Source organism: Balaenoptera physalus (assembly GCF_965194825.1).
Source record: "Balaenoptera physalus genome assembly, chromosome: 12".
Taxonomy (NCBI): Eukaryota; Metazoa; Chordata; class Mammalia; order Artiodactyla; family Balaenopteridae; genus Balaenoptera; species Balaenoptera physalus.
In genome coordinates, this window is record NC_138897.1 from 52739217 (window position 1) to 52753056 (window position 13840).

Sequence of the window (13840 nt, forward strand, 5' to 3'; positions counted from 1 at the left end):
AAGGACACTCAGCTGGGTGTCAGAGGCCAAGACTAGTGTGTGTCCTGCCCTAGAGGTGTGTGTGTCTGGGAGGGGTGTGTGTGCAGACTTGACAACTACTGTTTGCATTTCTTTCCAAAGTCAGGATCCTTTCAGAAAAACATTCACGTAATGTATGTTTAGCATCTCCTGTTTGAGAATACACACCAGAACAAAAAGTTATTATGACTTTTCTTTGAAATGAACGTTTAAAAAGGAATCATCATGGCATTTACATGCATATGAAAACTTGCCATGCTTGCAAGAGGCGTCATTTATTCAGTCTGTCTGTAATGTTTGATTTGTAAGGACTGCAGGTATTCATTTGCAGACCTCTTGTAGTAAATCGGCAGCAGCGCCTAGGTCAGAAATCAAGGGATTAGGCTGATTTTCAGTATTATGAGTCCAGCCTTAGTTTTAATTATTATTTTTCTTGTTTTCCCCCTCTTTCCCCCCTTCCCTCACCATCAAGCTGTTTCTCTGGGTCACTGCCTAAGCCCCTGCAGCCCTGGAGCTGCGCAAGCTGATAGGAAGTCTTCAGACTGGCAATGCCTTGAGGAGAAGCTGAAATCCTGACAGTTGGATCACAACTTGCCCAGAGAAATGAAAAGGCCCCATTAGATTACCTTTAGAATGGTGCAATGGAAGTACCATTTGTGTTGGGTGTCAAAGTCAACACTAGATCTACTTTCGTTAGCATCACATGGATGCACAAGTCTCCAATAAGTTGATTTGAGAGACTAGGCTATCCCTGCTTGAGATCAAAGGCTGATTAGCAAGGTTCGGCTGACCACGTGATCAGCTTAAACTCAGGCAAGATTCCAAAGCAGTCCATAACTACTGAAGAGTGAGAGGCATGGAAGTTGGACATAAAATAAAAAAGTAAAAAAAAAAAAAAAATGCTGCCAACGCTTACCTATCTGATTGAAAACTACTGGAATCAGAATTAGTTGACTGACAGGCATTCCAAAGCAGATTTTGAAGTCATAATAAGAGTTTAATCTATAAGGGGCATGGTGTTTAAAGCTTCAAGCAAATAACACTAACAAGCAATAGTTATTCATGCTGAAATCTCTTCTGCCTTTACATTAATCAGAACGGCAATAAACATCAGTGGTTATTGCTGGGAGTGGTGAGGATGTATCTAAAGCCTCAAGTCCAGGATCACAGCTTAATTCTTAGGCATAGAGATGGGATCTATAAATTCCACTTTGGAATACAACAAAGGATATCCCCATATCGCTACTAAGTGTTTTACTATTATGCATGACTCCTTGAAAGTGGAATTTATAAATACCCTATTGCGAGGAGTAATTTTAGGCCCATCAGCCATAGTATGACAATAATATCTAGCAAAGAAGGAAGAGAAAGAACAAGTGGGGCCTTTTGTCTTTAAATTTAATTAACATGACCTTCCTTATTCTTTTGAAAAGAAAATCCAGGAAAAAATTTTGAGTTTCACTTTAAAAAGGCCTACAATATTATGTTTTAATTAAAATTGCATAAGCTTCCCTACGAATATTGAATTTTTAAAAGCCTAGCCAGTGACAGTACATTATTAAAAGCTGCATCACTTATGTCAAAGAAATTAGTACTTGATTTTTAGAGATTCATTATCAAGTTCTTAAATGATCAGTATCCTGAAACTCAAATTCAAATAATCTTAATACTTCAGTTACCCAAAGCAGAAGAGTAATGTACATTAACCGCAACGAAGTTCGATGACCTCCGAAGTGCTGAAACGCTTAGAAAAAAACCTGTACTTTTATTTACCTGAAAAACCTTAAAAAAAAAAAAAAGTTCTGACAAAAACTTAATACCTCGCCAAAATCAATTGCTCCTCACCCTCCCCTCCATTCCACAAATGCTTGTGACCCAAACTTGTAAAGTCTCTCACTTTTTGTGAACCACTCCAAGTTCATGCCTTAAAAGGAGGAAGCAAATATCCTTTACTTGGTGCGAACTCTGAATCAGTCATTCATGTCTCAGATAATCCTGTTTTCACGGCACGTTCTGGTTTTAGGTCGGTTCCCCCTTTCTCTTTCTTTCTTTACTTTCTTTTGTTGTTATTGGGGGTGGTGTACGGAGGGAGTCAAAGTCCCTTACGCCGTTTACTAAAAATTGTGAACAGTTATCACTAACGAGTAGAAACAGACAACGGGAGATTTCAAATAAAATAACACGCACTCTCAACCCCCCAGAGGGAAAAACAACAAAACAAGCACACACAAACTTGGGCTGTTCCAGCACATCCGCAAAGGAGGGAGAGGTGCGTGAACCCGAGAGAAGCCGCGGGGCCTCCCCCCTCCAGGCCCGCAGGTGGCTCGCGGCGAGCGCCGCAGACAACAATGGCTAGGATGGGCTTTGCCTGCGTCGCCAGTTTGCTGTGTCGGCCCCTGCCCAGAAAAACAGAACAGAAAGAGAAGCGTGCGTGAGGCGACGGAGAAGGCATTCCCTCTCCAAAGCCTAATCTCTATCTGATTCCCCTTCGCGGTCCACAAATGAACCTGCCACCAATCAAGTTCCTGCGCAAGTTCTTTTCTTTCCCGCAGCCCCTCCACCTGCCGGGGCGGTGCTCTGCGCACCCCAGGCCTCCCTCTGGCGACCCCCCGCTGGCTGCAGCAAAAATGGGGCGCTTCGGCTGGGCGGGGGCGGGCGGCTGCCGCGGATCCGGCCGGCTACCGCTGCAGCTTGGTGGCCTCCGATTGGCCACGACGCGGGCGGGGAAGCTCGGCGGAGGAGGGAGGCGGGGGCGAGGGCGGCGGCGGCGGGAGGAGATCCGAGCGGGGAGCGGGCTGCGCAGCCAGGCAGCTCGCGGGGCGGGCGAGCGCGGGGAGACCGGCGGCGGCATCTCGCCCTGGTCGCGCTCGCGGAGAACGAGCGGGCCGCGCAGGCGGCGGCGGCGGGGGTTGGGGCGGCGCGCGCGAGTGAGCGGCGCGGGGCGAGAACCGGCGGGCGGGTTCCCGGCGGGCGGGAACCAGCAGGGGCAGCCGCGGCGGTAGCTACGCGGGACGGAGCCGCGGCGGCAGCGGCCGCGCCGGCCCCTGGCCTCACCCCCGCGGGTCGAGGCCAGAGAACAGTCTCCAACTCTCCCAGGGACCGGAAAGGGGAGCCCAGAAGGGGTCCTCAGCCCACACGCAGCGGGGGCGGCGGGACAGCTGCCCTTTGTGGGCGCAGCGCTCACGGCCCGAAGCGCCCTCCCCGCGGCGCTCTCGCCGCCGTCTTCGTCGTGCCGAGCGGCCCTGGAGAGGGAACCCGGAGGAAGCAAAACCCCGAGACCGAAACCTCGCGTTGCGGAGCTCCTGGGGAGTGCCAGCCGCTCTTCTTCCACCTCCGCATCCTCCACCGGCCAAGGTCCCCGCCGCCTGCATCCCTCCTGGCTTCCGCTGCGCTTTGGGCAGAGCAGAGCAGCCGGCGCTGCCACCGCGGCCACACACGCACACACACACACACTCACTCACACTGACACCCTCACGCGCACGCCCGCCTTCTCCCCCGCCCGCCTTCTCCCCCGCCCCCTCCCCAGCTCCTTGATCTCTCGGTCTGTTTTATTACTCGTGTTGCGAGTCCCGCGGACTCCGCGGCCCGCTATTTGTCATCAGCTCTCTCTCCATTGGCGGGGAGCGGGGAGCAGCGGCGAAGGGGGTGGGGTGGGGAGGGGAAGGGAAGGGGGTGGAAACTGCCTGGAGCCGTCTCTCCGCGCCGCTGTTGGTGCTGCCGCCGCTGCTGCCGCCGCCGCCTCCGGCTCCTCGCTCGGCCCCTCTCCGCCTCCATGTGCCGGATAGTGGGAGCGCCGCGGACCCTGCTGCCGCTGCTGGCGGCCCTGCTTCAGGTACGCGGCGGTCCCCGCGGGCCGGGCCGCGGGCGGGGTGGGGCGGGCGGCGCCGGGTCCCTTTGTTCCCCGCGCCGCTGCGGGGCCCGGCTGCGCACCCGGGAAGGGAGTTGCCGCACCGCGCGGCCGGGAGCTGCGCAGACACGAGGCTTGGGCAGGGCGCAAGGGCAGGGCTGCCGGAGCCAGCCGGTCTCCCGCGCCTCTCTTGGCGGGTCCCGAAGGGGCCGATCGCGGGCCCCCTCTGCTCCTGCGGGGTCAGGCGAGCTCGCGGGGGGGGGGGGGGTGTCCCTAGGCAGCAGAAAGGTGAGGTAGGATAGCACTCCGGTTTTGCAGTTTTCTGCTCTTCTCGCCCTTAGCATTGAACTTTGCTCCATTTTTTGTTTGTTTATTTTTGCAGGGATGGGTTGCGAGTTTGCAGCAGGAATTCTCACTCTGGTATCTTAGTTACGGGACTTGCCTCCACCCCACCTCACCCTGGCACCCGCGCGCCTCCCGGTGCCCGAGGGCTCCACCGTCCTATTGTCTTTACCCCAGCTTAGAGTTGCTTATTTTTGTTTTCCTGTCCTCACAATTTTTTTTTGAGTCGGTCCTACCTGAAAAGAAAACCTCGCCCCCTAGCCCCGAAGAGTCTACGCGGGTCGGCCCCTCCGCACCCAGCCCCTGGCCCCGCACGCCCCTTATCCCGCCGGGCGGGGAGAAGTTCCGTTACTCGGCTATTATTCTTCTCCTGTCCGGCTGCCTCTGCCCTGCGTGCGTCCTGGGGGCGCCTTTACCGGGAGCTTCCGCACTTTTCAAGCCTTCGGGAGAGCGCTAGACAGCCTTTCCCGGCAGTCGGTACCGGGAGGCTCCTCCGCGGCAGGAAGCACCTGCTCCAGGCTGGTCGCAGCCTCCCTCCCCACTCCGCGCCGCCCAGCCCCAGCCCGGCCGAGCGCTCAACTTTCCCGCGGCGTCCGCCCGGAGGATGTCCCGAGGCCCCTCCTGGCTGGCCAGTCGGGTCTTGTGAAGCGACGCCACGCGCCGCGGCTGCGACACCCGCGCTGGGCGGGGTCCGGGCGGGGGTCGCGAGTCTGCTCCCGCGGGCGGCGGGGGCCCCAAGCAGCTGCGGGAGAGGGGCGTGTCCGCCTTCACTGTAGGGCAGGATCTTCAGGGGAATCCGCCCGAAGGGCCCCCAGCGCACCGCCGACGGCTAGGGGTGGCCGGCCGGTGGCCGCTCCAAAAAGTGCGGGCGCGGCTTGCAAGTGCCGCAGCGACCGGGGCAGGGACAGATGGTGCGGATCGCCCCTCTCTGTGGTCTGCGTGAGTCAGGGCCTGGCGCGCTCCGGCCGCGGGCGCCGGGGGCTGGATCGGGCTGGCGCCCGCGGTCTCTCACACTCCCTCCCGCCGCCCCCTAGAGGGGTGTGGGCCGCGGCTGCGCCGAGCCCTGTCCATGGTGCGCCGGCTCCGCGCTCTCCTCCCCCGGGTCCAGCTCTACCTACTTTCCGGCTTTCTCCCTCCCACTGGATCCCGGGCTGCCCGGGTCCCGCCGTTCCTTTCTCCTTTCTTGGGTTTCTCCTTTTGTTCTTATCATCTCCAGCTGGTCTTTTTCTCTCCCCTTCTCCCATTCGCCAGTCCGCCCCCCCTCCCCCGCCCCCATTCTCTCTCCTGACTCGGGGGTTTCAAAACTGTTAGACTAGACATTTTGGCCTCTGCACTTTTGGGGAGTGGATGGAATTTCTTCTAACTTGGGGGAGGAGACCTGCCAGTCACTTGCTAACAAAAGTACCTCCTGTTATAAAACCGCCCTTTATTCTTGGAGCGCACACTCATTCTTTCACCTCCTGTCACTTCATTTATTGTTTCTTCTTTTAAAATGGGGTTTCTTGAGGAGGTTCGGCTGAATGGGGAAGGAGAAAAGTGCTACTTCAAGTGTTTGAAGTTAAGGGGAAAGCAAGATATACTTAACCCTGTGGACATCAGATTTTTTTAAAAAAACAAATATGTCATAGATTAAACAAATCTCACTTTAAAAAACATTATGTTTTGGATATCATGGCATGGTCTGACTTATTTACAGGCAACTTATAATAAGTCCTAAGAGTGAGTCCAGCAGTGGATGGTATGCTTACCAACTTTTTGATCTGAAAGTAAGTTTTAATTGAATACTGTGCAGTGAAGTTAGGACAGGAGGAGACGTTTGTTGGTCGCTAATAACTTGGGACTAAAGTGTGTACCACTGGAGCAATCTCATTTCCTCTTTGAGTCATCTGCCTTGAAACCAGGTGTGGATTTTGTAGGTCATTGTCTTTTATTTCCTTAAGCATTTTAAAAATATATCATTTATAAACGTCAAATCACGCCCTTTCCTTTTTCCACTTTGTGTTCTTTCTCAGTTTCTTCCAAGCCAATGTTATGTTGACTTTTATAAACCTCGAGGAAAGGGGAGATTAAAACTTTGTCATCAAGTTGTTTGGCTTATTCACGGGTTCGAGTCAAGCAGTAACATTGAGTGATTTGCAAGGTCATTAGAAGTGGAAGCAGAGCAGTTTATGCAACATGAGTTTTAGGGTTAAGTGCACCTTGTGGATTGTGCACACTGAGATTGGAAATGACTTTGTGCTAATGGTCTGCTTTACACACCAGAATAACACAGATCTATCTGCAAGGTGAAAATGGCCCCTCTGGAGTCATCTGCTATTAAAAGTCTAGGTTTTTGTTTGTTTGTTTGTTCATTTGTTTTCAGGCCAGACTAAGGAGTCACGAGTTTTAGAAAAGAGAATGAGTAGGTTATTGGTGTAGATACAGAGCCGCCTTATTTTTTCAGACCAGTTAAAGAAGAATAATTGAATATTCAAAAGGACTTTATGCCTTTAATTAACTGAAGTGTTCTTTTACTTGGAACACTTCTTTTTTTTCACTTTGAGAGAGTCTTTACTAGTTGAGTTATTCTGTTACCTAGATTTACATAATTCTAGTCAATTTTGCATATTATGATATTCAGCTTTAAGATTTTCTCTATTCTTCCTCATTTTAGCTTGAGGCATTAGCATCGTCCTATTTTTAAAAAAAGCAGAATTTGAGCATTAAACTTCACTGATCAAGGGATATCACAAAGTTATGACAAGCTTTCCTTTTAAATTATACAAGTGACTTTCAAATCCTTAAATCGGTTTATCATCAGGAATAAAAACCAATTTTACTTTCACTACCCATCCAGTAATGAATAGATTAGAAGCCTGCTTTGTTTTTCTAGTTCACATTTTAATTGCATAGCTGCATTGTTCTAATTTAAATATGTTTGTATGGGTTATGACGCATCAAGGACACCTCCTTAAGGTTCACAGATATTCTAGATTCTTAGTCTTACTGCATTGGTTCTGCTTTCAACCCTGGATGAGGATGTATGAAAAAAGATGCACAAACCATATGTGATTTTCACCTATTAAGTATAGACTTTCAAGGCATTAATATTCAACACATGACATGTAAAACAAAGCTTTGTTTTAGAATGTGGAAGATCTAGGATACAATAATCATTTTAAGTATAGACCATATATGTATTCAGCATGTTTATTTGATTTTCAACACCTTTGTAACAAATTCCTATGGAAGTAAGGAGAATTAACATAGTTGATGTTCACAGTTTATTCCACTTATGCGTCTCTGCCCTTTTTTAAACTTGTGTCATGTGGCCATTACTAACAGTGGTACATTGCACATGTTCTAGGTGTGATTTGAAAAATAATTTGTGTATCCTAAAATATTATTATAAGCATATTTTAAAATTATATATATATACATATACATAAATTAAAATTATATATAAGTTTTTAGGCCTTAATTGCAAGTTCAAAATTTACTTACAAAGTAGACTTTCATACCTTCATCAGAGTCTACCCTGACCTTCTTCTAAAAGTTTGAACTGAGATTTTAAGGGGAAATTCTTTTAGATAGTTTGTATTTTTTTACATGTAGAGACTCAATTCTTCTTGGAACAGATTATTTTGGTGACAGTGTATTGCACCAAACTGTCCTTAATTTCTGTTCTCGTTAAAAATCTTCAATTCTTAAATCTGTTGTGCCTCATTAAGCTTTAGGGTTATTAATTGGGAAATGTCAAGACTTAAAGCAACAGTTAATCTTGCTTTAAAACGCCTTCAAAAAAATTCTGATCCCCATCGTGTTTTCAGAGGGATAGTCTCAAGTTAGAAGAGTGATTTTTTAAAAAAATCAGCTGTTATTTAAGAAATGTAGTGTTTGTATGTACTTTCTATGGTTTTGCCCAAGTTAACATTATTCAAATTTGCTCTTTTGGCTCAAATACAAAAATTAATCAAGTTTAAGCACTGCACAGACTTGTGGTGAATTTCATCAGCCATTTAAAAAATATGATAGATTTGGAATTTGGGTTTTGTTATTTGAGTAATTATTTCACATCTGCCATGAGTACACCTTCTAGAATCTATTTTCAAGTTGGGTTAAGAACTTTAAGCTGAAACATAATTTGTACCAACAAATCATTACGCCTCACATTTCTGTTTTTTCCTTCTACAAACTTATTTTTGTTTGAATTTCTCAGTAAATTATGCCAGTTAATTTGAGCGGATGCTAGTCTTTGTGTATTTAACTAAATGTAGATAAGTTTTAAATTAAACAAACCTATTCATGCCAGGGAGGAAGTATATACAGATAAATATTGTAGTAAGAGCTACATCTTCTGCATATACCAAGTGATGAGTTTAAAGTAGGCAGAAGGTGAATTCAGGATCTCAATGGGACCTTTTGAAAAATTTGAACTTAAAGATGATGATTTGTGTTACAATCGAGCTTTTAAGCTCTATTTTAGATTATGCATAAATACTGCTCAGTTTTTCTGTCTTACTCTTTTTAGGACCCAGTGTACTTCCTTGTCTGAGCTTCCAACTGTACTTACAGCACCCAGGCTCTTGGGGTGCATATATATATGCAGTAGTATGTTCAGGACTGGTATCTACACGTGTCCCCTGCAACATTTACCACAATTTGGCATGAACTGTCAATTGATAGTTAATTGATAACTTTGTGTGTGTCATCCAAGGTGGTTTGGGTACAAAGAGTATAATAACTTTGTTCTGTGCAAGTGAGCTGCCCTGACATAGTGTCAAGGTCAAGAGCTAGTGTCAAGGGCAGAAAGCCTGGGGTTCTAATCCGGTCCAGATGTAGTTTAGTCTCTTAAACTCTGCTGACCTCATTTTCCTCAATAATAAAACCTCGGGCCTGGTTGGATTAGTTGATCTCTAAGGGACTTTCTAGTTCTGTGACTCTTGGGGCTGCTTAAAATATCCCAAAATGATTCCTTTTCAAAGACTTTGGAATGACTTTAATAACTAACCTGAAATGCAGGGATTTTCAGGTACTCAGAGTGATAGAGTATGATTTTTGAGGGCTACTGACAATAGTTTATCGTATATGATAGCATATCATTCAGCATTAAGAATATAGCTCTTTTGGATGGACCTAGAGATTATCATATTAAGTGAAATAAATCAGACAGAGAAAGACAAATATATGATATCACTTATACGTGGAATCTAAAAAAAATGCAAATGAACTTATTTGCAAAACAGAAATAGACTCACAGACATAGAAAACAAACTTATGGTTACCAAAGGCAAAAGCGGGAAGAGATAAATTAGGAGTTTGGGATTAACATATACACACTACTATGTATAAAATAGATAAACAACAAGGACCTACTATATAACACATATATATATGTATGTATGTTTAACTGAATCACTTTTTGCTGTACACCTGAAACTAACACAACATTGTAAATTAATAATAAACAATAGTTATTTTTAAAAAAAGAATATGGCCTCTTGACCTAGCAAGTTCTTCTCTAGTCATTTTTACAGATATGTCTGTATTCATGATGTATGCATGATATATATATTTACACATACAGGGATATGCATTGAAGCATTGTTTATAATTACAAAAGATCAGATTAGATGGTCTCTGAAAGTCCAGTCGGGACTGATTTAATAAATTATGGAGTAATGTACCATCAGATTTGAGAACCCCTGCTGTGTGGAACAAAACATTTTAGTTCTACTTCCAGTTCAAGAAAATTATTGTTAAACCACCTAATGTTTTGGCATAATCACTAGGTACCTACCTAGAAAAGCTTCAGGGAAGGACAGCCAAAATCATCAGTGGGATTTCAAGGCCTCTGAATGAAGAGGAATTGGACATAGACCACAGAGAGAAGCTATAACTGAAGAACAGAAAATCAAGCAGAGTAGAAATAAGATGAAGATGACCTACACCAACACTAGAACATCCTAAAGTTGGGTTGAGAACAACCTGTAGTGGGCTGAGCTTATAAGTAAGTCCAAGGAAGATTGGCTAAATTTAATGGGTAGTTATGTAATAGATAGTTTCCATGTTGTATCATGGGTATCATGGAATGACCACACTGTGCTGAGTTATCTGTGCCCGAGAGATTATACTAGTTGGTTAAACCATTAAGATATTTCTTACATTCTCTTGACTGATTGAACATTTTAATTTTTCACCTGTTCTGATAGTGAAAAGGTAGTCTAAAGTGGACCTTACTAGTACCTAGAACTTGAGATGCAGAAGAATGTTTAGTATTAGAATCGGATGTTTTGGTCTACAGCCTCAACTAAGTAAGATATTTAACTTTCTCAAGTAGCATTGGGAGAATTAGTGGTGTAATGCTTTTAAAACAGCTTGAGTCACTTAAAAGGAGGTGTTATTATAAATATAATGTGGCATTCATAATCGAGTAACTTGGAGAAGTATTTGATCCATGATCTGTTCTTAGATTTTCTTTTGCAAAGTATACCTACCTATACTAAAAATAAATAAATCCTGGAGTAATAGTGTACATCTGTACTACTATATACTGTAATTTTAATATTGTTTTTATGTTAATTTTAAAAATTAACTTGACCATAGCATACTTATGTATGACTATATAGTTTTATATTTTTATGGTCTTAGTTTTAATGTTGGTTTTTGTGTTTTTTAAAAAATTGTACTTGATCATCATAATTTAAAACATTCATGTGGAGTTTCCCCACCCCCATTCTGTATATAATTCAGTGTTTTGGTGGATTAAGGAATTAGTAAAAAAAAAAAAAATAATTAAAGGATCATAATTTGGAATCTTTATTATTCCAGAAATTATTGGAACTAGAAATGTGAAATGACTCTCTTTATCCTCATTATTAAAATAACTTTTGAGTTTATTCAACTTTCTTCTGTTGCGTTAAATGTCAAAATTTGTAAAATTCTGGCAAAGGGAAATCTAAATTGTAGGGACAGGAAATAGTGTAGTGGTTTCTCGGGCTGGATATGGATGGAGACAAGAGAATGGTTACAAAGGGGCATGAGGGAATTTTGGGGGTGACAGGAATGCTCTGGATCTTGATGGTGGTGGTTAGGTGAATGTATAATTTTCGAAACTCATTGAACTATACCCTTAAAATGGATGCATTTTATTGTATGTAAATTATACTACAATGAAATTGGTTAAAATATAAATGACAATTCACACATTAAAAAAAAAGTATCGAAATTCGTATTAATGCTTCCAGTAAGGATTCTAAGGAATGCCCTTTCAGTGTTTTTTTTTTTCCCATACGCAGTTCTAAGACATTTCACAATTTATTTTATTTTTAGTAATAATCAGTAGGTCATTCATATAAGTCAGAAGAGCACACACGCCAGATAAAAAACTATTTGAAACTTTAGATATTTGCTGTCATCTCTTCAAATATTTTTTTTTAAAACCAACGTCTGGTAGTACTAAACCTTAAAAATGAAATAAGTTTATTGCAGGGAAGGAAGCTAACATGTTACCTCAGTTAATTATTTCTATAACCTTGTAACATAGGTGGTTTTATTTCCATTTTAGAGACTATCAAAGAGGGAGTCAGACAGCCTGAGTATTTATTGTGAGAATCCATAGTAGAACCATATCTGGTTATAGCAGAGTTAAGCCTGACCAAGGCCCAACGTGTTTTCCCTCCACCAGGCTGGGACCCTTTTAATATGATATTCAGGGAATGAATATCGAATTAGAGGGAAATTTCAATTCCTCACTACTGAGTTTATAAGGTTTTTGTAAAGTAGTTAACTTTTGAGTTACATTCTCTATTTAATTTTGACCTTAAATAGTTTGATTTATTTTGGCATCTGAAACCAAAATTGAATGCTTGGTTAAGATTTTCATTCTTTTTTTTTTTTTTAATATGTTCTCTTAGAGAAAGAAGAAAAAAATCTTAGGTAAATGATTCATAATCAGTTTTATGATGTTCTTCAAATTGTCTTGATCAACAAATAATGTGTTGGTAAGTACTCAGAAAACAATTTTTTGTGTGTGAATCCTGGAACTTAAAATACTTTCTAAGAGCCAAGGAAGCCTCAGGCTACGCATGGTTGTTTTTGTTTTTTGGGTTTTTTTTTGAAACTGTGTTTTTTCAGTGTTCTTTTCTGTAAAAGTAAATTCAAGAGATTCTATCACTGTGTTAAAATATTTTAATGTTTAATGGCACATTTTCCATTTTGAATAATTTAAATTACTTCTCCCACAAATGAAATCAGTTGACATCTTTTAAAAATATATACGTCCACATCTACAACAGGTTTTTTGTGTGACTGTTTTGTGGCGTGACTGAGTACACACTGATTTGTTTGCTGCCCAGAAAGCCTAGAACTATTTTGTTTGTAACTTGACCTGTTGTTGGTGGGTGGATACACTTGGCTTGACTATAATAGCAAACAAAATGTCTCTTAGTTGGTTGGGGAGCTGTTAAGCGAACTCTGAAATAAATCACTTAAAAAACATTAAACTTATTAAGTTAAAGGCTATGATTTAATCCCTGTGCTTAACACAAATCTTTAATAAATCAGAGGCTGTGACTACTTTAATTTTTCTTCTTTTGTTGTCTTAATTGGCTAACACAACAGTTCAAAGTCTGCAGTTCATTCTTTATGGCTTTCTGGTCCAGTTAGTAAAGAAAAGTGTGTTTTGTGCAACCAAAATATTAGTCTTTCACAGCTCCTTTGGTACCCACCCCCACAAGAGCGACTCCAAGATTGGGTTCTCATGTCTTGCTTCTCATATTTCAGGAAATTCAAAATTTAAATTTCACACACACTCACTCACTCTTTATGAAAGTATCCAATGTATACGGGACAGTGCACGTATAAGTGAATAACCTGCTGAGTGTTCATTAATTGATCATAGTATTTAATCAGCATCCAGTCAAGACACAGCATTACCAGCATCCCAGGGGTACCCTCTCCAAAGTCAGCCATCTCTTCAATGGTAATTATTTACTTGACTTCTAATAGCATAGATCAGCTTAGCTTATTCCCGTACTTTATGAAGTCATACACTGTATACCGTTTTGTAGCTGGCATCTTTCACTCAATTTGTAGAATCATCTGTATATTTGTATCTTATATATTTTTTAATAGTCACAAAATTAGGAAAGGCTCGTGGACTCTATAGAAGGATCTGGGGGATTAAGGAAGGTGAAAACTGAGTTAAAAACAAAAATAAAAACAGGCTGTTTTCATTGCAGCTAAAGGTCACTTCAGTGTTTATGGTGTCAAACTACGAAACACCTTTTGTGGATTTTCCTACCTAGATATCTTCTTCTTTAGTTCTGGTAAATTGGCAATATTGTTTCACCAAAAACCAAAGACATTTGGAATTTAGTAAGGTACAGCTTTTCTTGCCCTTCCGTATATCAGAAGGAGGGTGGAGACAAAGCACTAAATATCTTTTTGACTTGAAGTCTTCAAGCAGAAGGTTTGGGTGTTAAGACTAATCTTTTCAGTGATGCTTCTTAATACCTTCTCTGAGCTTCCTAGTGACCCACTTCTCAATGAGGCCCTACCCAGATTTGTTTTTAATTAATTTTTATTGGAGTATAGTTGCTTTGCAACGTTGTGTTAGTTTCTACTGTACAGCAAAATGAATCAGCCATACGT

At 43.1% G+C, this 13840-nt stretch overlaps 1 protein-coding gene across 1 annotated transcript in view; it reads left to right on the forward strand.

Annotated features, from left to right (window-relative positions):
• Window positions 1–3693: 3693 nt before the first annotated feature.
• Window positions 3694–13840, forward strand: part of CDH2 (cadherin 2) — a 213051-nt gene continuing 202904 nt past the window's right edge. Inside the window, exon 1 of the mRNA XM_082416011.1 lies at window positions 3694–3850. Within this exon, the coding sequence (XP_082272137.1) occupies window positions 3791–3850 (60 nt within the window). The 5' untranslated portion in view covers window positions 3694–3790. The remainder of the gene's footprint in view (window positions 3851–13840) is intronic.